Source organism: Syngnathoides biaculeatus, chromosome 15 (genome assembly GCF_019802595.1).
Source record: "Syngnathoides biaculeatus isolate LvHL_M chromosome 15, ASM1980259v1, whole genome shotgun sequence".
Classification (NCBI taxonomy): domain Eukaryota; kingdom Metazoa; phylum Chordata; class Actinopteri; order Syngnathiformes; family Syngnathidae; genus Syngnathoides; species Syngnathoides biaculeatus.
This window is the reverse complement of record NC_084654.1, coordinates 2248000-2275733: the sequence shown is the minus strand read 5'-3', so window position 1 is coordinate 2275733 and position 27734 is coordinate 2248000. Positions and strand designations below refer to the sequence as shown.

At 41.5% G+C, this 27734-nt stretch overlaps 2 protein-coding genes across 6 annotated transcripts in view; one reads left to right on the top strand and one right to left on the bottom strand.

The window, feature by feature from the left end:
• Positions 1-1474, bottom strand: part of atp10d (ATPase phospholipid transporting 10D) — a 116710-nt gene extending 115236 nt beyond the window's left edge. Inside the window, exon 1 of the mRNA XM_061844174.1 lies at positions 1341-1474. The gene's annotated coding sequence lies outside the window, so the exon portion shown is untranslated. The remainder of the gene's footprint in view (positions 1-1340) is intronic.
• On the top strand, positions 26-27734 carry commd8 (COMM domain containing 8). 5 transcript variants are annotated; one of them, XM_061844207.1, is made up of 6 exons: positions 26-44; positions 1565-1645; positions 7724-7879; positions 7989-8141; positions 23628-23783; positions 27565-27734. In XM_061844207.1, exons 2-6 carry the CDS (start codon positions 1601-1603, stop codon positions 27583-27585), a joined length of 531 nt encoding a protein of 176 aa, XP_061700191.1. In that variant the 5' UTR covers positions 26-44; positions 1565-1600; the 3' UTR covers positions 27586-27734. The 5 variants fall into 5 exon arrangements, with proteins under 5 accessions (XP_061700191.1, XP_061700189.1, XP_061700192.1 ...); XM_061844205.1 differs by lacking the exon at positions 26-44 and adding an exon at positions 51-277; XM_061844208.1 differs by lacking the exon at positions 26-44 and adding an exon at positions 1025-1043.

The following is a 27734-nucleotide window of genomic DNA, read 5'->3' as shown; positions in this document are numbered from 1 at the left end:
GTAAATTGGTTTCAACTTCCGGTTAGGGAAAAACATTGCTTTGGGTACGATTTCAACTATCGAGTTGACATCCTTACAGTTGTACATTGTGAAACGTAATAACATCACATTTAGTTGGAATACGTTAGGTTTTGCTTTTTTGGTCTCAATATGGTGAATTCATGTTGCGCCGTTGGCTGTCATAACCGTGCAGGTGGTCGCAAAGAAGTAACGTTTCACCGGGAAGTGTGTTTCACTTTAACCTTCATTCGGCCCCAGGCTTGAACTGGAAGCTTAGGTAACTTACTTTTCCTGAAATTTATGAATGACCACTTTTTATTATTAGCCCCAGCTTTATTTTTAGCCCCAGTGAAACTAGTAACAGTTATTGGATATGGGCTAATAGATTGATGTATGCAACTTTGCTATACAAATGATATATTGAGAACTTTTTATATTACTCCAGAATACCGTTAGATAAGCATCGTAGGCAACTATGGGTGCGTGCTATCAACCGCTTTGATCCAGTGACGAAGAAGCAATGTTTCATGTTGCTACCGCTCATTTATATGATGTAATATTACATGTGCGCTGGAAATTTTACATTGTTAAATAATAGTATTTGGAATTTTGTGTTACAAGTTTGCGTTTATTGTGAACATTTTCATGTTCACTTTCATATACCTCTTACTATTGAAAAAAAATATACTCGATTTTTGTGTACAATAAAAGTTTCCTGTTGTATTTTATTACTATAAAATAATAAAAGTGAAAGAAAATCGCAAGTTATGAAGAAAAGGATAATGGCTGTACCGTTTAGTAAGCCTATTTGGATAAACAAAACTAACGTAAATGCCTTATAAAACTGAGAGCGATACTGTGGAATTTATTGCTAACACTGTGGAATTTATTGCTAACATTTCCAAGAGTGTTCATCCCCTTGAACAAAAAGTGTCCAAAAAAATCCTTGTCATTTGTGGAATATATCAATTGAAATGCCTGCTACACTAAAACGAGAGGTGGGGGTGGCAGTTGACATGGGTGGCATGGGGAATATTATTAAGGTCTGTACCTCCTATTACATATGTATGTCTCATTGTATCTTCAAACCTTCCTGGGCATACTGCAAATGTTTAGATTATATGCATGTCTCTAGGGATCCAAAACATCCCAAGCATTGGGATTTATCATTTCGTTTTCCATAACGTGTGTATGTTTACCATGCTTTTTGCCCTGATCGGAAGTCAGAGCCCGTTAACCATGGCGGAACTATTGTCGGGTGCAGAGTGGGTAGTCTAGTTTTTATTCTACGTCATTGCTAGTCACACGAATTTTTTTTAAACCAGTCTCAATCGACTTACTCTTTTCGCTTCCTTCCGAGCGAGGTCTCTCCAATACCTAAGCTTTCCATCTTCATGTCGAATCTCTTATGATGACATTCAATTTAAGTGACGAATAAAATGCCATCTATGTTCTTTTTCTCATTTAATTTCGTAGAATGTTTGCAGCAGTAGCTAGCTAGTTTGAAGTTCGGCTTTACAGAGTGCACTAAATGTCTCACGGGCACCTCATGTGACTGTTCTAGTGTGTCAGAGGACAAGAAAGCGGAACTTGAAGAACTATGGTGGGCCAACTCAACAATTTGCCCGTTACGGAATGTCTTAAAGTAAGTACAAATAAGTGTTATAATGGATGTGAACAACAACACATTTGAAAGGAATGCTTGGGATACGTGAAGATTACTTGATTAGCAACTGGGAAACCACGTGAATCCTTTTTAAGTTTCATACAATCTCCAATAACCAATTGTTTAGTTGGAAACTGAAACGGTGCTAGTTGTTTGCTTAACCACAAAAAGATGCGTTTTTGGGCGTGCGTGTTCATTCCACAACGCGTAAACATTTCTCAAACAATTTGACTTAAAAAAATTAAATGAAAGACATATAATCTATATCTAATAAAATAAGTATATAACTATAAATGTAAGATTGCATGCGTGATGCAAAATGGCCTTCAAGCAAAGCTTCTCCACTGCTTTTCGGTTTTTCCCTGGCACGATTGAGCTGTTCTCCCATTGGGTATCTTGGATCATGGAGCATCTTCCTAGCATCCCATTGGATAGGAGGGATGTCCTCAGCGCACATTGTTGCTGATATTATACAGTTTTCTGTGCAGTATTTGAATCTGAAATCTGTTACGAAGGAAACATTTTTATTTTTCAATTATCGTTAAAAAAAAATATTGCACACTGCTGGATTCACCCAAAAAAGACAACAACAGACCGAAAATACCCGACCAGGGTCGTGACGTCAGAGCCAGTGAGCCGGTGAGAACATCATGGCGCCTTTCAACGACAAAGCGAGAACGACGATGGATTTTCCGGTAATTCGAGTGATGAATATGAATGTGATGGGTCCCAAGAAGACTTTTTCCTTACTCTTGATTTCCAAAGTTGGCCCTAAATTTTTCGTGTCGGCCATAAATTTTTTCCGTGTCAGCCCTAAATTTTTCGTGTCAGCCCCTAAGAATGCCCCTAAAAAGCCCTTAAATTTTTTTGGTCAGACTGAGTATGAACCCTGTCAAGAAACCTTTATCATAATCTAATGCAGCCCTCTGCGGGCACAAACCAGTGCAATCTGTAGGCCTGTCCCAAACCCGGATAAATGTAGAGGGTTGCGTCAGGAAGGGCATCCGGCATAAAACTCTGCCAAACAAGTACCGTATGAGCGTTCATCTAAAGAATACTATACTGGATTGGTTGCGGCCCGGGTTAACAACGCCCGCCCCTGGCACCGTTAACCTTCAGGGCGTCGGAGGCACTATTGGTCGAAGACAAAAAGGAGGAAGAAACCGGATTCATTGGCAGAAGAAGAGGAATAGAGAGAACCTCCAACTGAGTGTAGGGACTTTGAATGTCGTGATTATGATAGGAAAATCTCAGGAGTTGGTTGACATGATCATTAGGAAAAAGGTTCATATATTGTGCATTCAAGAGAGCAGGTGGAAAAGTAATAAGGTTAGACGTTTAGGAGCAGCGTTTAAATTATTTTACCATGGAGTAGATCTTGTTCTTTTCCTTTCGGCTTGTCTGTCTGTTTCACTTCGGCTAATCTTCATTCCTCTCCTTCGCAGTGCGTGCCTCCATCTTTCTAATTGTTCCTCCGTCTACTCCCTGCTTTCACTGCAGATCACAATATCATCTGCGAACATCATAGTCCAAGGGGATTCCAGTCTAAGCTTATCTGTCAGCCTATACATTACTACCACAAACAGGAAGGGGTTCAGCGCAGATCCCTGATGCAGTCCCACCTCCACCTTAAATTCTTCTGACACACCAACAGCACTCCTCAACCCTCTTCTGCTGCCCTCATACATCTTCTGGACTAGTCAAATATATCTTTCCGCCATCCAGTACCACAGTTCCTCTCTTGGTACTCTGTCATAGGCTTTCTCTAGGTCTACAAAGGTACAGTGTAGCTCCTTCTGACCTTCTTTGTACTTTTCCACGAGCATCCTCAAGGCAAATAAGGCATCAAGGCATCTGTGGTACTCTTTCTAGGCATGAAACCATACTGTCGCTCGCAGATACTTCTGTACTGACTTTAGGCTCCACGACTCTTTCCCATAACTTCATTGTGTGGGTCATCATCTTTATTCCTCTATAGTTTCCACAGCTCTGAACATCACCTTTGTTCTTAAAAATGGGGACTACCACACTTTTCCACCATTCTTCGTGCATCTTCTCTCCTGCTAGTATTCTATTGAATAAGTTGGACAAAACCTCCTCATCCACCGCTCCAAATTGTTTCCATACCTCCACTGGTATGTTATCAGGACCAAGTGTCTTTCCATTTTTTTCGTTCTGTTCAGTGCCTTTCTAACCTCACCCTTACTCATCATTGCCACTTCCTGGTCATTCACTGTTAGGTTTATCACGTAACATGCTGGAATAGTAGCACAAATAGCGGACAAGAAGTCGTCTTGCTTCTGATCAGGAGGATGTGAGAGACAGGCCAGTTACTGTCTCCAAACACGTTCTGAACCTCACGTACTCTTTTTTTTTTTTTTTTTTTTTTTTTTAATTAGAAAACACAAGGTAAAAAGGAGAGGTGAGAAGATGAAATGAACAAAGGTACAGTTTTGGTGGTGATGTGGCACATTCTTTTGTTATGATGGAGTTGTCCTTGGCCACTTGTAGGAAGATACTGTTGCATCTGTGTGTAGGAGCTCGTCCTGTGAACAAGACTCTTTGAAGCAAGGATGATACTTTGGCTTTGTTGCAAGTCCATAATAAATATATTAACGATAACTCTAACATTTCTCCCCTGTTTATTATGTAATTGCACAAATTCTTATATCATCTTGCAACTTCTCCAAACAAATAAATTTTCATGAAAATTAATACACGCACACGGAAAATACAAAATCGTCATCGTCGTCACAGTCATTCTTTACCATTAAAGGATACATCTCCACCACCTGTTAGTTCGTGGGTGACATAAGTGTTAATAAGTTTCACAATGAGAGCATGCAGACAAGGAATCCAACAACATCCACACAAGGTCAAAATTGCTGAAAAAAAACAGCAATTGATACCAAATTTGAGGACAACAAGGCTGTGCATCCTCCAAAGGCATTCATCCTGGTCTCTCACGCGGAGGTGTAAAAACCAGAACGAGTCGTTCAAGGTTCGAAGCCCCTCGGTGGCATGACTCCATTGCTGTTTGTTGGCCTTCACTGCGCAACATTGTTCTCCAAACATAGCACAGATTTCTCCTCTCTCAGCCAACCTGTCAACAGCGACTGCACTTTGGAATGCCATAAATGAGCACATAACTGTCCACGCAGTTACAAACCCTCTCTGTGTTCAGTTGCCCAATTCTTGTACGTTGTGATGAATGGAGTTGATTGTCTACGTTTTTGTTAGTGGTACGCCAACAACCTGAGGACTCAAATCCTGCTGCCAAATTAATCAGGCAATTTATGCTCACTTGGAACATCAGTGGCGTCGATGTATGTTAAAACACTTGTCGTTCCCATACAGCTTCTCTACCGACCAAGGGTAAAACTGCATGTACAGTGGATGTTAATTCACAAACAGACATAGGATGAACAGACAAATGGCAATAATCAAGTTATTGGAGCACGGTAACCTGTTGCATTTTTTTTTTTCAATTTATACCTCCGCATCACCATCAGATGTCTGTATGTGGCAATTAAATGACTTATCAATCACAATGTTTTACACATCAATGCTGATAAATTTCTCAATTTGTTTGCGGTTCCAATAAATTTGACATAATTACAAACGTCATTAGAAAACAATGTTTTGGGGTTTTCAAAAGAAGTTAGTGTATGCACCTAATCCCCTCCCGCCCTTTTTTTTCATTATCAGGTACCGTTCCTCTCATAAATTCAATTTTCTTAGCCGCTTACTCATAAGGGTCGCGGGAGTACCAGAGCCAATCCAAGCTGTGATCAGGCAGGAGGCAGAGTACGCCCTGAACTGTCCGCCAGCCCATCGCAGGGCACATCGAGACAGACTCACTCACAGTCACACCTAGGGAACCACCAGAGTGTCCAATCAATGTTGCACGCTCCTGGGACACGGGAGGGAATTGGAGCGCTCGAAGGAAACCTACACAGGCATTGGGGAAACATGCAATTCCATACAGGAGGAGCTGGGACTAAACCCCAGTCCTAAGAACTGTGAGGCCAAAGCCTTACAGCTGTGTCACTCTGACACCTTTTTTCTACCATGAGAACCAAATTATTATTTTGAAATGCCTGTTGCAATTTGAAACCAATTTTCTACATCTAATTTAGTGTTTATTTTAATTAACTCAAATGCCCTTTTTTTTCTATGCAGTTACCAAATTTGTTTTCTAGGACCTTGGATGGTTCCCACATGTACCACTCGAGCAGAAAAAATAAAATCCAACACCCAACAAAAAAAATTAACTGTTTAGTTGCCATTATGATAGCAGACTCAATCCCCAAAATGCCTCAGTCGGGGTGTTTTCTTCATCGGAGTTGAGACGGAAGGGTTCTAAACACCACGACCCCCTTTGTAACCGGACTACAGTGACTTTGGCAGTGGGAATGAGAACAACTATCTTACAAATGGTCAACAAACAATTTAGTCTTTGGTATAAACAATGTTTTCAAAAACCTTCTTAGAATGAGACAAATTAACTCAAGTATTCCTTACTGCTATTTTTAAAGCTGTTGGCATGTTTGGTTGGAAAGAGTTCTATCCATTTTGAAAAGGCATCTATAATGACCAAACCTTTTTTTTCCCCCACTTTTAATTCAGGAAAGAGCTGCCAGGCAAAAGATTGAGATGAAGACCAAAGAAAAGGTCGATGGATATTGTGAGGGAGGATATGAGGACAGTGGGTGTTTAGGAGGAAGATGCACGAGATAGACTTAGATGGAAAAAACACACACATATAACTCTCTCTCTCTCTCTCTCTCTCGCACACACACACAAACACACATGGCGAAGGAGAGGGTCAGAGAGGCTTTAAGTTCACTCACCTGCAGCATTGCAACATGATGACCACAAACACGGGTCTGGAAGAAGTACACGTTGCCGTCCTCTTCCAAAAAAGGTATTTTTTATTCATGTTAACAACATGTGCCCGCATCAAGAAAAAGCTTTTCTCCACGTAAAGACCTGCAGCAACGTATATAGGCACATTCTGAGGCTGTAGATATTTTGAAATTTTTCGAATCAGCCTTTACTGCCCAAAAAAGGCTCGTCCTCGAGGGGCAGAGTCATAATGCAGGGTCCACCAAGGAGAAAAGTGCCCTGTCCAGTGCCCTGGAGGACATCCCAGTAGGTACCACAGTGCTCGTGCAATTTGCTGCACAAAGTGATTGATTCCTTCCACTGGATTCCAAAAAGTATAAAAGTGCTCCCAAATAGGAGCCCACTCCTCCCGCTGGATTGCTAAAAGGATAAACATGCATGCGAAGTCACCATCTCTCAGGTGCCGTGGAGGAAGGTTTCGCTGGGGCACAAAGCTGAGGTCGTATTGTTACTCCATCATCGAAAAATATTCTTGCTTGTAAAAAAAAAAGTTATCACAAACACAACACTAAGATACAGTACATATGCAAGCCAGTCAACAAGACAACGTGCACACCAAGGAAATGGGTGGGACAAGGGAAGTTACTGTGTGAGGGTTCGATGATGCGCGACCACTCAGCTCACGGGATAAACCCACTCGTGCTCTCATCTCATCTTATTTTATCTTTTTGCGCCGAGGATGTCGCCTTCTATCAATGCGCCTCACGTAATATAGTACGTAGTGTAAGACAAGCTGGCTTTTTTGGGGGGTAGTTTGGGGGGGGGGGCATTAAAAAAACACAATGCAATGAAGTCACAATAGGTGAAGTGCAAGATGGAGAGCGATTACTGCAGTTTTGTACCCCCTTCCCCAACATCGGCCTGATTTCCAATCTAAAAGATCAGATCAGGACACTCCGAGTTTGATGATATACACTTGATACTCTTTTCATCTGCGAGGTGATGCTTGATGATGAAAATACTTTTGTTTGATTTAATGTATTATTCATTCATGTCTTTTGTGTTTGTTGTGGTGTTTGTTTATGACCAAAAATAAAAAATATAAAACCTTCCCTCAAAGGTTGATTGGTTGTTATTATGGATAACGCTGTGCTGTGGTTTCACACTTTTCACCAAGACACAGAGCCTCAGAGTACTTTGTGTTTGCAGCTGTGTCACAGAGTAGTGGATGGACTATGTGGCAGAGAACCTCCTCGCAGAATTGACTACACTGACACCTGGAGCCAAGAGGAGTGGTGGAAAATTACAAACACTTTAGCAACAGCCTTCCAGTTGTCGGGAGGGAACAACAGCTCTGATGAGGAGGTGAGAGTTCTTTAAGGAACTGTGTAATTACCAGATACATACAACAACTGTGGATCTAAGCACCCACTCTTAGATCAGATTTTCATTATTTCGTGCTTGTTATGTTCAGGTGTTTGTTTGCCTGTCAGAGTTGAGTAGCAGCCACTCAGAAGCTGTTCTCAATGTGCTAAAAGCCAGACGGAAGGAGATTTGCCATGCTCTACTGGGCAGAACAAACAGAATCTCCTCAGCTATCCTGCAGGACTTTGACTGGCAGCTTAAGGTGAATTAATGCTTTACCGGAATCAGAATCAAATTTATTGGCCAAGAACAAGGGACATTTCTGTTTATAGAAACTATTCCTTATAAGAGTCGTGCAAGATGTAAAATCTTCATTTAGAACAGGTAAGAGATGAGTGTGTTGATGTCCCACATTGTGTTAAGCTTGTACAGAGGGCCTTTACCCGTTTGCAGTTCCCGTGATAGACCAGTGGAATGGCAGTTGTGCAAAGAGAGCAGTTAAAAGTAATGAATCATGCGATACTCTACAAGATATATGATGAATACTAATACTAATTAGACCAGCAGAATGTGAATGACAGGGATGAGAATTTTCCGCCGATCGGTGGATTTCCGACTTTTTCAGACCAAAATGACCATTCTCGAGATAAGCGCAAATCCGTTGAGAAAATTTCAGGGGGGGGGGGGGGTACGGGTAGGGTATCATGCGCCTGCCTCTCGGTGGTGGGCTCCGAGCTGCAAGTTCAGCTTAGTGCTAGCACAAGCACGACTATCATATGCCGTTCTAACTTGCTCGGTAGTTTAAATATTTGCATTTTGCGACAAACATTAAAACTTGTTTGCGGCAGATTACTCGATTGGACAACAGAGTTACACAGTATAACGATCCAATCGTGTTAGTGGTTAATCAAGTTTCACCATTGCCATGTACATGTGTTCCCGGTTCTCAGAAATCGCAGTGTAACTTGTTAGCCAAGTAATAGTGCGTGGGACTTAGGTCGCGCGAATTGAGCGACGGTGTGTTCAAAGTTTTACGATGGCGAAAGTGTTCGATAAAAAGAATGAAGATCGAGCGAGGGCAATTGACAAGGATGCTGGAATCAAAAACTGTTTAAGACGGGCATGGCTTGAAAAAAGTGTAACCATGCAGATAGGACCGAAAACGGTATCAACATGTTTAGCCGAAGACATACAAAAAGTGGACATTCCCAGCAAAGTACTGTGCACTCTGTGTTCCGATAGGAGCAAAAAATATCCTGGAGTAAACTTCATGTCCTTGCCTCGAAGTCCTGCATTTGGGTCCAGCTCCTTGTCGCATGCTTGTCACAAAAGGAACTGGTCAAAAAAGGACCCATCTGGTAAAAAGCGGCATCACTGATCACACCACCAGTCTGCCGGTCTGCGCACTCACCCTGTTGACCAAGCGTCCCCTATCCGAGTGGGCTGTCTTTTTGTCCTCTACCTTGCCATCTGCGCCACCCTTGCGTTCACATGTTTTGCTAGACTCAAAGTTTTCTAATTTTGAGGAGGACCTGGACCAATATGACCACCTGCTGGTATTGATTTCTTTTTTTCCCCTCCCTATTTTTAGTCCCAGTGAATTTGTTTCACCTCCCCCCATTTCCAGCCCGCGTGTGCCTAAGCCCAAGTCCTCTTCCTCTGGGGCACCCGTTTGGCCATCTATCTGGGGCCCCCGCGTGAAGGCCAAAGGAGGCGCCCAAGTAGAGTGCAGCATTATGCCTCCCGCGACACTCCACCCGTTCCACAGCCGCCTCTCGCTCATGTCTTTGTGGCAACCGATCCACATCCGCCTATTCCTCACGTCGCGGCGGTGCCTGACGCCCAGCCACCTCTTGCTCATGCCTTGGCGGCGACCGAGCAACAGCCGCATCTCGCTCAAGCCTCATCGGCGACCGAGCCACAGCCACAACTTGCTCATGCCTTGGTGGTGACCGAGACACAGCCGCAACTCGCTCATGCCTGGGATCTTGACCACACCTCAGCATGGCTTTGTCATTAGCTGTCACCTGATCCTGTTTTGTTCCTGCTTTGCCATGGGGATCCCCCTCGTGGACGTCCGCCTACGTCGCCCCGTAGGGACCCTGGTGCTTGGTGTGCTAGCCAACCTCCTGACCAACTCAGCCAAGCGCCTCCCTTTGGGTGGCCTGGACAGCCACAAGACAGACTGGGTGGCGTTTGTGTTAAAGATGAAGATGCAGGATAGGCTAAAATGGAAAAAAAAGTGATGTACTGTGGCAACCCCTTACGGGACGAGCCGAAAGGAAAAGATGTTCCTTGATGTCTGTCAGTGTGTTACAACTATAATCTTTTTCATTTTTTCTGAATAACTGTGAAATTTCGAGAATTGTGCCTTAATTTTGACTCAAAGCAGTGTAAAGTGATTTTGAAGAATAAGCAAGTGATATGCCACGACCAAAGTTAAACAATTATTTTTTTGTTTGAGAAACAACATTGGGAATATTTTAGTTTGATTTTAAACTTTCAATAGTTCAATTGTACATTTGAGCCAGCAATGAGCATGGTCTTCCCCCTCCCAATTGGATACACCGTTGGCATATTTCAATCCAGACCTTCTTTTTTGGGGGGCTCTCCTGCTGTTTGGGCATGTTTTGTTTTCCGATATTTCTGGGAATGTACCAACCAGGTAGCTGCACTCCTCCACCTCTCCCTTTTATTATTTTGTTCGTGCTCCGTAGCCACCAGAGACTGAGATGAGAACCGACTTTTTTTCCCAACCAATTTGTGGCCTATCGCTAACGATCCGAGCAACTTCTTTTGTGCTTCGAAGATCAAGGGGTTTACGATTTGTGGGGTTAAGTCACAGTGCAAAACTTGATAATGTGAAGAAATGATGGACAGGAGGAGCTTCCGGAAGACTGGACTACTGCAGCCAAGGTGATCAGAGAGACAGGCCGGAGAGTTCTTGCTGTGTCATCTGGTAGGAAAGGGGAGAAGGAGACCTGGTGGTGGAACTCCAAAATACAGGAAGTCACACATGGAAAGACATTAGGGAAGAAGTGGGACAGTGAGAGGACTGAGGAGAGGTGAAAGGAATACATTGAAATGTGACATGGGGTAAGGCTAGAGGTGGCGAAGGCCAAACAAGAGGCATATGACGACATGCAGACCACCTTGGACACGAAAGGAGAAAAAGATCTCTACAGGTTGACCAGACAGAGGGATAGAGAAGGGAAGGATGTGCAGCAGGTAAGGCTGATTAAGGATAGAGATGGAAATGTGTTGACGGGTCCCAGTAGTGTGCTGAATAGATGTTGATGAATGAAGAAAATGAGAGAGAAGGAAGAGTAGAAGAGGCACATGTGAAGGACCAGGAAGTGGCAATGATTAGCAAGGGGGAAGTTAAAAAGGCACGACAAAGGATGAAAAAGGAAAAGGCAGTTGGTCTTGATGACATACCGGTGGAGCTATGGAAGCAATTTGGTGAGGTGGCTGTGGAGTTTTTGACCAACTTGTTCAACAGAATACTAGTGGGCGAGAATGTGCCTGGAGAATGGAGGAAAAGTGTGCTAGTTCCCATTTTTAAGCAAGATGACTTCTTGTCTGCTATTTGTGCTACTATTCCAGCATGTTACGTGATAAACCTAACAGTGAATGACCAGGAAGTGGCAATGATGAGTAAGGGTGAGGTTAGAAAGGCACTGAACAGAACGAAAAAAATGGAAAGACAGTTGGTCCTGATAACATACCAGTGGAGGTATGGAAACAATTTGGAGCGGTGGCTGTGGAGGTTTTGTCCAACTTATTCAATAGAATACTAGCAGGAGAGAAGATGCACGAAGAATGGTGGAAAAGTGTGGTAGTCCCCATTTTTAAGAACAAAGGTGATGTTCAGAGCTGTGGCAACTTTAGAGGAATAAAGTTGATGAGCCACACAATGAAGTTATAGGAAGAGTAGTGGAGGGAAGACTCAAGTCAGAAGTCAGTATCTGCGAGCAACAGCATGGTTACATGCCTAGAAAGAGAACCACAGATGCATTATTTGCCTTGAGGATGCTAAATGAAAAGTACAGAGAAGGTCAAAAGGAACTAAATTGTGTCTTTGTGGATCTTGAAAAAGCCTATGACTGAGTACCAAGAGAGGAACTGTGGTACTGCATGTGTAAATGTGTTGTGGCAGAGAAATAGGTTAGAATAGTACAGGCCATGTATGAGGGCAGCAAAACAGTGGTGAGGAAAGGAGAGGAATGTAGATTAGCTGAAATAAAACAGAATAAAATGGTGTGAATAAGAGGGGTGGAGGGGGAGGTGTGAGGCTACAGGGAGAATAGATAATGAGGGTGGACGAATTCAAATACTTACGGTCAACAATCCAGAGAAATGGTGTGTGTAGTAAAGAAGTGAAGAAACGGGTCCAAGCAGGTTGGAACAGCTTGCGGAAGGTCTCTGGTGTATTATGTGACAGAAGAGTCTGAATGAAGAGCAAAGTTTATAAAATAGTGGAGAGGCCAGCCATGATGTACGGATTAGGTGGCACTGAGGAAACGACAGGAAGCAGAACTGGAGGTGGCAGAAACGAAAACGTTGAGGTTCTTGCTCCGAGTGAGTAGGTTGGATAGGGTTAGAAATGAGCTAATTAGAGGCACAACCAAAGTTGGATGTTTTGGAGACAAGGTTAGAAAGAGCAGAGTTCGATGGTTTGGACATATCCAGAGGCGAGAGAGTGAGTATAGTATAGTATTGTATAGGATGCAGCTTCCAGGCAAAAGAGCGAGAGGAAGACCAAAGAAAAGCTTGATGGATGTTGTGAGGGAAGACATGAGGGCAGTGGGTGCATGAGAAAGGCTGACTTTAGATGGAAAAAGATGACACGCAACCCATAACAGGACAAGACGAAAGGAAAAGAAGAAGAATGCCCAATTATTTTGTGATAATTACTAGCTTTACACGAAGCTGCAACGTTGTCCTCTCATGTGGACTAAATGCATTAAACATCAAGCAGGGTTCGCATGCGCCCCTAAAAGTCCCTAAAAACCCCTAAATTTTCGAAGGTGCATTTAGGGGCTCCTAAAAGTCCTTAAAATCCGCGAAAACCGGTCAAGCCCCTAAAAAGGCTTTTATTTAAAAAAAAAAAATAGCGATCCGTCTGGCGTCCAAAACAGCCGGAAATTGTCAACGGAAGTCACCATGTTGACAACGACTCGCAATGTTGTCGATATTCCATTGTTTGTTTCCGTGAGTAGGCATTTCACTTGGTCTTCGTTACGACGTAGCGTAGTTCTTTCATCGATCCAACTTGTATTACTGCCATCTGTGCAAGCAGAGTTACCAGCTTGAAAAGATGGGTGTCAAAGTGCTGGAGTCGCACCGGAAAAACAGGAGACACGCTGATTTGGTGAAAACTCTTATCTTCCGTTGGTATGAATCTGTTTCTAAAATATCAAGATAGTGAAGCATCAACTTCAGGCAGTGGTACTAGTAGTGCATGCGCACTAGGGATCGCAAAAAAAACCGCTTACTTTTATAACCGGTTTTAACCGAACAGCTGAAGCAAAAAAAACGATTAACCGGTTTTAAAACCGATACCGTAGTGGTGTTTACATAATTCACCCGCGGGACCTCGAGTTGGGGTGCGGGGTTCCGCACGGACTGTTTTTGTTGTTGCTCTTCCGGAGTGACGAGTTCACAGAGTTCTCCCCGTTACGCGAGTAGTATATTGATGTCTGCCAATAAAAGTTTTGTTCCTGTCTCCGACACTCCGCCTCCGACTCATTTTCTCCGACGCTACACCATCGATCGTTAATTTACTCCGCGGTAATGGGGTGGTTTGTATACAATATTGACAAACAAGCTTGTTGAATGTGGCTTTCAACAACGCACTTGTGTAAGTTAAATTCTTATTTTTTTTGTAAAAATGTTTTAATGTTGACATTCTTCTTTCGGACTTTCAGAAAGGGCATGAAAGTATACCGAGCGTATCCTCGATGCCATGTTTGATGTTTCTTTGATTTAACTTAATGTTCTTTTGAGTCCAATTTTACTCTAACAGCGAAACTTGAAAAAAGTGGAAATGATGTTGAAAAAATAGCGCAATGTGGAGTACCGGAACTGGAAGAAATGATTGGAAATTTTAACCGATTTTGAAAATCCGATTACGGTTTCGGTTTTAAAAATTATTTTTAACCGGTTGCGATCCCTAATGCGCACCTACAGTTGTCCAGCCATTGACTTCAACCAGGCAGAAGTCAGGCTTTATGAACGTAGTTCAATACACAAAGACAGACTCGTTAAAGGCAGAGATCGTGTGGACTTTAAAAGTGATCTGCAGCCATTACAGTTACAAATCTTGTGAAAATAATTCAAAATTGTTTGCAGTCATGTTCCCAGACAGTGACATTGCTAAAAACTACCACTGTGGGGAAAGGAAGACTTCGTACCTGGCTACTTTTGGCATCGCTGCCCACTTTTCATCTCTACTGCCTCAAAGCCAAAAAAGCCAGAATAGAGACTGACATATCAACGCTTATTGAGAAGGCTGATAGGCTGTGTGAGGAGGCAGAACAAAAGAGGAATCTGAGGTTTATCACTGAGGCCAATGCACTCAGAGGCAGAGCAAAGGACAAGAGTGCCACTTTGGCACCTCTGCAGCAACAAATAGAGGAGGCACTGGGTAGGCTCAAGGAGCTAGAATAGGAGTGCTGAAACAGACATCAGTAGAAGACATTTGTGTACATAGTTGCAATTGTAGTTAGAATCTGTTTTTCTGTATACTGTTATGTGAAGACGTTGACAATGGTCATATCAATGAGAACTACCACAAGGGGCGACAGGTGATCAGTCAAAGGTACTGAGATACTGGAACCTTTGATGACCCAAGAACGGTTGATGGCACCATTGGGTGAGTCTTTTTTCCTTACTCTTGATTTCCAACGATGGCCCTAAATTTTTCGTGTCGGCCATAAATTTTTTCCGTCTCAGCCCTAAATTTTTCGTGTCAGCCCCTAAGAATGCCCCTAAAAAGCCCTTAAATTTTTTGGGTCAGACTGAGTATGAACCCTGTCAAGAAACCTTTATCATAATCTAATGCAGCCCTCTGCGGGCACAAACCAGTGCAATCTGTAGGCCTGTCCCAAACCCGGATAAATGTAGAGGATTGCATCAGGAAGGGCATCCGGCATAAACTCTGCCAAACAAGTACTGTATGAGCGTTCATCTAAAGAATACTATACTGGATTGGTTGCAGCCCGGGTTAACAACGCCCGCCCCTGGCACCGTTAACCTTCAGGGCGTCGGAGGCACTATTGGTCGAAGACAAAAAGGAGGAAGAAACCGGATTCGTTGGCAGAAGAAGAGGAATAGAGAGAGCCTCCAACTGAGTGTAGGGACTTGGAATGTCGTGACTATGATAGGAAAATCTCAGGAATTGTTTGACATGATCATTAGGAGAAAGGTTGATATATTGTGCATTCAAGAGAGCAGGTGGAAAGGTAATAAGGTTAGACGTTTAGGAGCAGCGTTTAAATTATTTTACCATGGAGTAGATCTTGTTCTTTTCCTTTCGGCTTGTCTGTCTGTTTTACTTTGGCTAATCTTCATTCCTCTCCTTCGCAGTGCGTGCCTCCATCTTTCAAATTGTTCCTCCGTCTACTCCCTGCTTTCACTGCAGATCACAATATCATCTGCGAACATCATAGTCCAAGGGAATTCCAGTCTAAGCTTATCTGTCAGCCTATCCATTACTACCACAAACAGGAAGGGGTTCAGCGCGGATCCCCGATGCAGTCCCACCTCCACCTTAAATTCTTCTGACACACCAACAGCACACCTCAACCCTCTTCTGCTGCCCTCATACATCTTCTGGACTAGTCAAATATATCTTTCCGCCATCCAGTACCACAGTTCCTCTCTTGGTACTCTGTCATAGGCTTTCTCTAGGTCTACAAAGGTACAGTGTAGCTCCTTCTGACCTTCTTTGTACTTTTCCACGAGCATCCTCAAGGCAAATAAGGCATCAAGGCATCTGTGGTACTCTTTCTAGGCATGAAACCATACTGTTGCTCGCAGATACTTCTGTACTGACTTTAGGCTCCAATACTTTCCCATAACTTCATTGTGTGGGTCATCATCTTTATTCCTCTATAGTTTCCACAGCTCTGAACATCACCTTTGTTCTTAAAAATGGGGACTAGCACACTTTTCCACCATTCTTCGTGCATCTTCTCTCCTCCTAGTATTCTATTGAATAAGTTGGTCAAAACCTCCACAGCCACCGCTCCAAATTGTTCCCATACCTCCACTGGTATGTTATCAGGACCAACGGTCTTTCCATTTTTTTCGTTCTGTTCAGTGCCTTTCTAACCTTACCCTTACTCATCATTGCCACTTCCTGGTCATTCACTGTTAGGTTTATCACGTAACATGCTGGAATAGTAGAACCAAAAAGCGGACAAGAAGTCGTCTTGCTTCTGATCAGGAGGATGTGAGAGACAGCCCAGTTACAGTCTCCAAACACGTTCTGAACCTTACATACTCTTTTTTTTTTTTTTTTTTTTTTTTAATTAGAAAACACAAGGTAAAAAGGAGAGGTGAGAAGATGAAATGAACAAAGGTACAGTTTTGGTGGTGATGTGGCACATTCTTTTGTTATGATGGAGTTGTCCTTGGCCACTTGTAGGTAGATACTGTTGCATCTGTGTGTAGGAGCTCGTCCTGTGAACAAGACTCTTTGAAGCAAGGATGATACTTTGGCTTTGTTGCAAGTCCATAATAAATATATTAACGATAACTCTAACATTTCTCCCCTGTTTATTATGTAATTGCACAAATTCTTATATCATCTTGCAACTTCTCCTAACAAATAAATTTTCATGAAAATTAATACACGCACACGGAAAATACAAAATCGTCATCATCGTCGTCACAGTCATTCTTTACCATTAAAGGATACATCTCCACCACCTGTTTGTTCGTGGGTGACATAACAGTGTTAATAAGTTTCACAATGAGAGCATGCAGACAAGGAATCCAACAACATCCACACAAGGTCAAAATTGCTGGAAAAAACAGCAATTGATACCAAATTTGAGGACAACAAGGCTATGCATCTTCCAAAGGCATTCATCCTGGTCTCTCACGCGGAGGTGTAAAAACCAGAACGAGTCGTTCAAGGTTCGAAGCCCCTCGGTGGCATGACTCCATAGCTGTTTGTTGGCCTTCACTGCGCAACATTGTTCTCCAAACATAGCACAGATTTCTCCTCTCTCAGCCAACCTGTCAACAGCGACTGCACTTCGGAATGCCATAAATGAGCACATAACTGTCCACGCACAGTTACAAACCCTCTCTGTGTCCAGTTGCCCAATTCTTGTACGTTGTGATGAATGGAGTTGATTGTCTACGTTTTTGTTAGTGGTACGCCAACAACCTGAGGACTCAAATCCTGCTGCCAAATTAATCAGGCAATTTATGCTCACTTGGAACATCAGTGGCGTCGATGTATGTTAAAACACTTGTCGTTCCCATACAGCTTCTCTACCGCCCAAGGGTAAAACTGCATGTACAGTAGATGTTAATTCACAAACAGACATAGGATGAACAGACAAATGGCAATAATCAAGTTATTGGAGCACGGTAACCTGTTGCATTTTTTTTTTTTTCAATCTATACCTCCGCATCACCATCAGATGTCTGTATGTGGCAATTAAATGAATTATCAATCACAATGTTTTACACATCAATGCTGATAAATTTCTCAATTTGTTTGCGGTTCCAATAAATTTGACATCATTACAAACGTCATTAGAAAACAATGTTTTGGGGTTTTCAAAAGAAGTTAGTGTATGCACCTAATCCCCTCCCGCCCTTTTTTTTCATTATCAGGTACCGTTCCTCTCATAAATTCAATTTTCTTAGCCGCTTACTCATAAGGGTCGCGGGAGTACCAGAGCCAATCCAAGCTGTGATCAGGCAGGAGGCAGAGTACGCCCTGAACTGTCCGCCAGCCCATCGCAGGGCACATCGAGACAGACTCACTCACAATCACACCTAGGGAACCACCAGAGTGTCCAATCAATGTTGCACGCTCCTGGGACACGGGAGGGAATTGGAGCGCTCGAAGGAATCCTACACAGGCATTGGGGAAACATGCAATTCCATACAGGAGGAGCTGGGACTAAACCCCAGTCCTAAGAACTGTGAGGCCAAAGCCTTACAGCTGTGTCACTCTGACGCCTTTTTTCTACCATGAGAACCAAATTATTATTTTGAAATGCCTGTTGCAATTTGAAACCAATTTTCTACATCTAATTTAGTGTTTATTTTAATTAACTCAAATTCCCTTTTTTTTCTATGCAGTTATCAAATTTGTTTTCTAGGACCTTGGATGGTTCCCACATGTACCACTCGAGCAGAAAAAATAAAATCCAACACCCAACAAAAAAAATTAACTGTTTATTTGCCATTATGATAGCAGACTCAATCCCCAAAATGCCTCAGTCGGGGTGTTTTCTTCACCGGAGTTGTGACGGAAGGGTTCTAAATACCACGACCCCCTTTGTAACCGGACTACAGTGACTTTGGCAGTGGGAAGGAGAACAACTATCTTACAAATGGTCAACAAACAATTTAGTCTTTGGTATTAACAATGTTTTCAAAAACCTTCTGAGAATGAGACAAATTAACTCAAGTATTCCTTACTGCTATTTTTAAAGCTGTTGGCATGTTTGGTTGGAAAGAGTTCTATCCATTTTGAAAAGGCATCTATAATGACCAAACCCTTTTTTTCCCCCACTTTTAATTCAATGGACTCATAAATATTTTTTCAAATAGATATTGTGGTGTAAGGAACCGTCCTCGACATTGGCTCAAATCACCTTGTGGATGTCTTGCACATGTCAAACATGTCCTACATTTTTTTTTTTTTTTTTTCATAAAAATTGAATCCATAAATTGTGTAATGTTGATTGTATAGACTCATATCCCTCCTGTTTGAGATATGTGACAAAATCATTGCTCAAAATGGCCACCTATTTATAGGATAGGTTTGTTGTTTGGTCATACACAGATGTCTTTTTGTAATGTTGCACTTCTTCTTCTTTTCCTTTCGGCTTGTCCCATTAGGGGTTGCCACAGCGTGTCATCTTTTTCCATCTAAGCCCATCTCGTGCATCCTCCTCTCTCACACCCACTGTCTTCATGTCTTCTTTCAGCACATCCTCAGCACCCTTCTACTTAGACATATGTACTTAATGTGTCCTTTATCTAAATTTGTCGTTTATCTTTTTTTTTTTAATGCAGCATCCTTTAATATTCTATCAGCAAAAGCATTTCCCAATGAAATCACATATTTGTTTGATGTATGTGTGAGGCATTTGCATACAGTAAAAATTTTTTGGCATTTGCATTGCAATAATTAAATCAACTAACAATTTCGGATGTGTTACTTTGGCTGTGGATGAATTCATCCCCCTATTTTTTTTTTTGTACTGTGTTGCGCAAAAACATGCACTGTTGCAAATGCATATTGGCTGTCTATACCATGCATTTTCATTGATGAGCCATCTACAAATAGCACTTCTTTCTAAAAGCTGATCTCTCAGGCCAGTTCTACTTTTGGCTCATGTTTTGCACCATCCTCATGACTTTCTCATGACGTTGCTTTTTTTGTCTCACTACGCAGTGCAGTGACTGCATGTGGTACTCTTTAGAATCAGAGGATGGAGCAAAACGATAGTTGAACTTGTTTCTACAGCAATAGATGTCACAATAACTGCTCTTACATACTGGGGTAATGCACATGCTACGCTGAGTCTCTATGTTGCACTAAAACTGAGGTCATAAAATGACCTTTACAATCTAGTGTCTACCTAAAGGATTTGCTATAATCTGATACTAGTTCCTTCTTTATCTCACAGAAAACGTTTTCTGATTCTTCTGTCCATTTTAACAATGATGTCATTTTGAGGTCTTCCTCAAAGATTAATTTGGACAAAGGCGCAGTTATTGTTGCATAGTTTGTGGTTTTGGTACATTAAGTACAACTTTTTTTTCTATCATCTAAAATTGTTCTTGCTGCGCTAAAAGGTTGTGTCCTAAGCTCTTATCTTGTTGTAAACTTGCTCTTGCTAAGCTTGTGTCCCTCCTGTGCTAAATGTTTTAACAATGCTATTGTATCACTTTGCAAGTTTCCTTGTGGGGTGATGGAAGCAAAACACCATCTTCATGAAGTACTATTTGATTGCCACTTGATGGTTAAAATGTGGACATACTAGCTGTCATAACCTGTTAATAAATTGTTGGCCTTCCACAGTATACTTGAGATAACCTGGTAAATGTGTATTTTTTGCCTTCAAATGCAACTCAATCCATTACTGTAAAAACTTTTGTATATCGTCTAAATTAATTCAGGAATGTGTATGTTTGTCTGGGACACAAGGTGCTCGCTGTGTTAACAGCAGCATTTACTGCTTGGAGGTCTTGAACCGTTCTCCAACTTCCTGATGGGGGTGCCTTTTTTTTTCTAGAAAAATATGTATATTGCAGGGAGTGTCTGGACATTCAGTTATTACCCCTGCACTAACAAATAACTCAACTGGCTTTATGTCATCAAATGCATCTGGTTTTAATGGATATTGTTTCATAAATAGCCTATATTCTGTTTTAGGTCTAATTTGTACAGGTTGCGCTCCCCAAATGAGTCCCACGTGATAGTCCTATTGACCATATGCATTCTGAGACTTCTTTTAAAAATATTTTTCTTCTTCCTCTGTTAAGAGGTAAGAGTTGATACCGCGTCACTTTTGATGAAGGTGACGGGCTGCACTAACCTGTACTTTTCAAATTTTCTTCGTCTTGTTTCAAATTAGTTGCTGTTTGGTCTCTTTTGACGAAACCTCACAACCACTCTAAGCGTGTGTCATATGGTTTAAACAGTGAAACGTGGCAATATTAAGCTGTCTTCCAAGGCTTGTGGGAGTCTGAACCTTGTGGCTACCGTCCCCAGATTATCTTTGTGGAGATAATCAACTATTTATTTTTTTTCTCTTCTTTTTTCTGGAGTGTATTTGTTGAGTTTATTTTCGTAATGAAGATCTGGGCCTGGAGTTTTTTTTTTTTTTTTTTTTGTACCACATTGTTACATTAAGAAAGTCTTCATTTATCTTATCGTGTTGTTCTGTTAAGAAATGTTCTGCTTCCTGTAGCAGTGTCTTTCCCATAAAAATTATAGCTTGTCTGTTTCTTTTTATCTTTCAGAATGTTCTCCACATGGAGATATTCCTCCTATGTGTCAGTAATCAGGCCAATGTAATGTTTGTTAACCCAGCTGTAATTTGTGTCTTTTAAACCTGCATGGAGACCATGTCAACTGCTGTTGAAATGGCCTATTCTCCATCTTCCTGCAGGCCATTGTAAATCTTGAATACAGTTATCATTCAAACTCTGTATTCCTCAAAAGCCTAATCATCTTTTGTTTTTCTCCTCCTATTTTAGTGTAATTTGCTCTGTGTAAAACGCTGGGTTGCTCTCTGAATTTTCAAATTTTCCATATCTTCTACAATTTGATTCATGTCAGCTTTGTGTGAAGTGTTATCTTCCACAGGCTTTTTTAACATTACCCATAGTCCAAGTCCTCTACACTAAATAGTCAGGTCGGCGCCATTTTGTTTGTCGGGGTTGATTATTTGGATCCTTGCTGATAACTTGGTCATTCGTGCAGCAGTCTGCGGGGGAGATAGTAGTCCTCCCAGTCTTTACAACCATTTCAAGTCAGTTCCGTCTGATGAAGTCATTCTCTGTGGTGGTGTAAGTCAGGGTAGAGGGGTGTGGTTGGTTTTCTCTATTCATTACCTTGTTCTTTCCTTTTTCTGCCTCCTTCCTCTCTTGTAACCACCATTAGGTATCGTCATACCTATCTTAGGTCTTTTTAGTAAGGTCACCTTTATTTCTACAATCTATGTATCATTTTTCAACTGAAATATTTTTAGCGAATTAAGCTTGCCAGTGGAATTTTGTTCTATATTTATGTAAATATTTTAGCTTATTTGGGCTTTGTGCTTTGACAAATTTTTAATCCTTGAAAGTGAAGTTGTCCCTTTCCTTTTGTTTACTAATATTTTCCCCATTTTGCGAATTTCGAGCCAACACACTACACTTGTCGTGTACTACGGTTGGCATTTTTGTATTAGTCAGGGTGACTGTTAAATACTCTTGCTTAGTATTCCTCAGGCTTCTACCCAGAAGGGCGGAGGAATCGTGCCTTTACATCCAAACAAGTCGTCACTTCCAATCCTGTCTCTCAAACACTCATTTACACAATCACACACGGTTTATACTGCAGTTTTATTAGATTTTATTTTATTGAGACTATTTTATTTTCCACGGAATTTAAGTACGTACACGAGTCTGGCCTCGTTACACGGAATTTAACTGTAACCTACACAGACAAGTCCGACCTCATTACGCGGAATTTAACTGTGACCGATATAGACGAGTCCACCCTTGTTACACGGAATTTAACTGTGACCCATACAGACGAGTCCGCCCTCGTTACACAGAATTTAACTGTACTTCCTACACGTTACTTTCGTGTAGACTGCGACGCACCTTCGCGTAGATTTCCCGTCGACAATCAATCCTCGTAAGAAAACTGTTCTTACCAAGACGTCTTCTTGTCAGTTAGATTTCCGTCAACCCTCAGATCCCAGTTAGAGAGTTCGAGGACCATTCCCTTAACGGGTCTGTGTTTCCGTGGCCACGGTCTTCATACAGAAGATGTATGGGGGCAGCAGAAGAGGGTTGAGGTGTGTTGTTGGTGTGTCAGAAGAATTTAAGGTGGAGGTGGGACTGCATCAGGGATCCGCGCTGAACCCCTTCCTGTTTGCGGTAGTAATGGATAGGCTGACAGATAAGGTTAGACTGGAATCCCCTTGTACTATGATGTTCGCAGATGATATTGTGATCTGCAGTGAAAGCAGGGAGTAGGCAGAGGAACAATTAGAAAAATGGAGGCACGCACTGCGAAGGAGAGGAATGAAGATTAGCCGAAGTGAAACAGACAGACAAGCTGAAAGGAAAAGAACAAGATCTACTCCATAGTAAAATAATTTAAACGGTAGCCTTCGTGGGTGAGCCCGAAGCGGAAGCAGTCTGACGCGCACATCGACACATATAGCACCCCTGTCATACGTAGCCGGATCTTTTGTGACATTACGAGAGATGGATTACGTGATCCGCCCAAAACTATTTTTTTTTTTTTAGTAGCTGTATACACACCTACCTATCATTTGGAACCCACGAACCTCTCGTCCTTTGCACCCATGCAATCCATTTTTCACAATGAACCAGGTCTCTTGCAAACTTGTGAAGAGTAAATCCATCCTCCCGAGTGTTCAAGCAATGTCCAGCAATGCAACGAGCTGGCATTTTGGCTAACACGAAGGAACGAGCTACCTTCCCGGAGGTAAAACTAATCGAAACAAACGAGTCCACTTGTGGGCGGTCCCGCCATGTACATCACTTCCTGCTTCTTCTCAAACACAAATCCCTCAAGAGCATTTTCATGGCTGGAGTTACAAAAAGCGTATCCATCAAAATCATGTTTTGTGGTGGAAAAACGCATGGGTCCATGTCGGCTGCCGTTTTTTAATAATAATAAGATATTAAAAATCATGCATTTCATGACAGTGGCCCTTTAAGGTACTGATCATGTTCTAGTTTCTTGCTGTCACCTTTTTAATTAAATGTAAAATATCATTTTCTCCTATACCTACAGTTGGCGCTTTCTAGTGACAAGAGCTCATCTTTTCAGACTCCTCTGTTAAGTCTTTGCCTGGATATAAGAGAGGATGGCGCCCTAAAGCCTGTTACCCTGGAGATGAACAGAGAGGAGCTGAACACACTCATCAGTTCGTTAGAGGTTACTAACAAGGTAAACAAACCATCCACATTGGCCTCCTCCCATACTTGTGACACATGTCAGAAGTTTGGACACGTGCTCATGATAAATGAAACACCATGTCTAAATGTTTAAACTTTGCATTACATTTCTATTTATTTAACATTTAACTTTCTATTTCATCTGAAGTTTTAAAATTTGTGCTATTTCTTAGCAGGGTTAGACTGGCCATCTGAAATGGTCAGTAAATTGAAACAATCAAACAGAATATAGGACAAAAAGCAGACAAACTGTTCCAGAGACCTAAGTTTTCCTCCAATAAAAACTATTTTTGGAGCGTATCTTGGAAAGAAAGTCCTAGTCACTGTGACAACTTGGACACATTAGAAGAGCTTGTCATTAATAAACTAGAGACTTTATCCCGGTCTATGCACTCTATGCTGGTGTTGAAATCCTCAAGGAAAACAGAGAATAAGTTATGCCATGTCAGGCACAAGCTGCATTTAGCTCCACTGCTATATCCCTCCTGTCTACCTCATCCAACTGCTCCGGCACTTGCTACAAAAAGCCCGGGTTCCTTCCTCACCAGAATTGCTATAGAGCCCTCCGAAAAATCTGCAGTCTTTGGACTGGAGCCCATCTTCAGGGGACACAATGCAACTTTTTTACGGGTAGGGCCCCAACAGCCGCTGCTCAGCTTATTTAATTTTTTTTGGGGGGGGGGGGGGGGAATGTAATGCACTGAAGCTGCAAAAGGTGAAGCGTGAAGTAGAGAAGGATTACTGTAGTTTTTCAAAGCAAAACAGCAGAATTTCACTCTAGAACTATCGCAAATTGTTCCAAATAAAGGCATCCTACCTGAATCATTGGTGGCTTTAAAACCACTAAAATTTTGTCTCACATTGATGTAGCAAAGACAATGGTAGGAAGGATGTGCAGCAGCTCAGGGTGATTAAGGATAGAGATGGACATCTGTTGACTGGTGCCAATAGTGTGAGAAATAGATGGAAAGAATACTGAAAGAAATTGATTAATGAAGAAAATGAGAGAGGGAAGAGTAGCAGAGGCAAATGTGAAGGACCAGGAAGCGTCAATGATTAGTAAGGGGGAAGTTAGAAAGGTACAAAAGAGGATGAAAAATGGAAAGGCAGTTGTTCCTGATGACATACCTGTGGAGGTAAGGAAGCAATTGGGAGAGGTAGTGGAGTTTTTGACCATCTTATTCAACAGAATACTTGTGGGCGAGATGTGCTGACTTTGTTTATTTGACTGCTTCTATTTGTACTTTAACACAGATTAAGTTGTATTATAATTGTGTACCTTATCTGTTGCCTTTATTTATTTGATTGCTTTTTTGACTATCTGCAACCCTTTGGGGAACATAATATTGTGCAATCTGTAGGCCGGTCCCAAGCCCGGATAAATGCAGAGGGTTACATCAGGAAGGGCATCCAGCGTAAAACTGTTCAAACATATTTGAGTGTTCATCAAACGAATTCCACAACAGATAGGTCGTGGCACGGGCTAAGCAAGCTCGCCCCCGCCACTGTTAGTCTGCAAGGCCTAGGTAGAAATTCAGATAATGTAGGTTAAATGCAAAAAAAAAACGAGGAAAGCGACTCTGTCAGCAGAAAAAGACGATACAGCTATGTGTAGGGACTTGGAATGTTGGGACTATGACAGGAAAAGCTCAGGAGTTAGTTGACAGGATGATTAGGAGAGAAAGGTTGATATATTGTGGATCCAAGAGAGCAAGTGGAAAGGGAGAAAGGCTAGAAGTTTAGGAGCAGGGTTTAAATTATTTTACCATGGAGTCGATTGGAAGAGAAATGGAGTAGGGGTTATTCTAAATGAAGAGCTGGCTAACAATGTATTGGAGGTGAAATAGAGTATCACATTGAGTGATGGTAAATATACAGTGATATACAGTAAGTGTTTTATAATGTATGATTATATTATACATTTAGAATCCTGGATATATTGTATTTATAAGGTTTTCTAATCAGTGATGAAAGTCCTCTGGATTTTCCCGGAATTACGGATTTTAAAAAAATTCATGAAAATTGCTCCAGAAAATTGAGGAAAAATTCCCTAAAATTAATCCGGATATTAGTTGACAACATTGACGAACATGCGTTTGAGTTCGTTGTTTTGGTTGCACTAGTAACAGTGACACTCCTCCCCTCGCATTCTCTCAAGACGTCGCTTATTTTGTGTGGTCTTGACATTAATTTACGTGTTTATTTCATAAACGTTAACTAAACGAGCCTGCTCCAAAACAACCGGTATTCACCCGGAAACAGGAAATACAAGTTAACCGTACTGAGCATGTACGAAAGCGCACGTTCAGAACTGCTTCACGTAATGCAAGCGTATTTACGTCGAAAGTCATCAACATCATGAGGCATGTGAAAGGAAATTTAGCTACACCTGGGGTGCTCATTGCGTCGATCGCGAGGCAAAAAGGAAGAAACCGACTTTGTCAGCAGAAGAAGACGATACAGCTATGTGTAGGGACTTGAAATGTTGGGACTATTACAGGAAAAGCTCAGGAGTTAGTTGACTCATGCATGCACGCATGCACATAAAGGCGCGGTCTCGCAAGCCAGCCTCTATTTACAGCAGTCCCGTGATGCGTGCCACCCCCCACAACAATACGTCACGATTGCCGACAGGAATGTTTGTTCCAATGTATCGCTAGCTTGTTCTTGCCAGTAACGCCGATTATGTTGAACTAAACTTTCAGTATTTTCAAAACATTGCGAGTATAGACCGTTTGTGTTTATTCCTTGACAGGCGAGTGCATTTAACTTTTATTCAGATAGTTTGTCCGATCAAGAAATTTTATTGATGAAAATTTTTAAATAACATTTTATATCATGTTCTACTAATATCAGTTGAAATTAGAAATGATCTTTTCTGCGTTTGAAGTTTTAGTTTTCTATTTTAGTTATGTATTTGTTTATTTTATTTTGAATTTACAGTTATATTAATCCAATAAGTTATTTTAAGGCGATCCCTAATCACACCCACAACTTTCTTTATCTGCGAGCATGACTGACCACACCTGTACATTTTTCAAATGTGACTGTGTGTGTGTGTGTATATATATATATATATATATATATAATATATATATATATATATATATATATAAAAGGCAACTGATTATACTAGTCACTTCCTTAGGATTTTAACAAAAAAAAAAAACTAGACTGTTGGTATCCTTTTGCCGCTGTGCTGTTGAAAGCATTTTCACATACTGCAGTACGTCATTGTATGCAGACTGCTCTGTTGTGGACACAAACAAAACACTACAGAAAGTTGTAACAATTGCAGAAAACTCATTGGCTGTTTTTTTCCATCATTACTAGACATTACCAATACCTGTTGTCCCTCTACAGCCAGGACCATCAGTACAGACACTTCTCCCAAGTCATCACCTTTTCACTCTTTTGCCAACCCTCCCCCCCCCAAAAAAAAAAAAAAGCTATTCACTCTCTGAATCACCACCATACATAATGGTCACCAACACATTACATATGTGAGGCAAAGGAATCATGTATTTTTTTTTTTATTTGCCTTTCTATTGCCAGTTATCTGAAAACAGACCATTGCACTTTTTTACATTTTTACTGAGGCTTTTAAATGCTATGTCATTCTCGGTATGATATGGTTGCTGATGATGTGCAATCCTTGTGTGTTATATAATTGGCCATTGATGCTGATTCTGACTCAGTGTAAATCCAGCCTATGTAATGTGGATCAGTTGAGAACTGACATTGGGATGATATTTTTTCTTTTTCTTTTACAGGTGCTGCTACAGTTGAAATAATGGATCAACTGTAAAACACTGACTGACCTCTTCCCACCTAGCAGAGTAAAGAGATGTTGAAAGGTGAAGCTTGTGGTCAAATGTCTATCATGTTGTGTGAGCCATAGGTTGAATGACATACTCCCATGTTTAATAAACTGTTAACTTAC

Excerpts from the sequence above, each read along its gene's own strand:
- commd8 (XM_061844207.1), top strand. The coding sequence starts at position 1,601 with ATGGTGGGCCAACTCAACAATTTGCCCGTTACGGAATGTCTTAAA. Across the intron at positions 8,142-23,627 it reads ACTTTGACTGGCAGCTTAAG|TTGGCGCTTTCTAGTGACAA; the intron begins GTGAATTAATGC and ends CTATACCTACAG. Across the intron at positions 23,784-27,564 it reads CGTTAGAGGTTACTAACAAG|GTGCTGCTACAGTTGAAATA; the intron begins GTAAACAAACCA and ends TTTCTTTTACAG.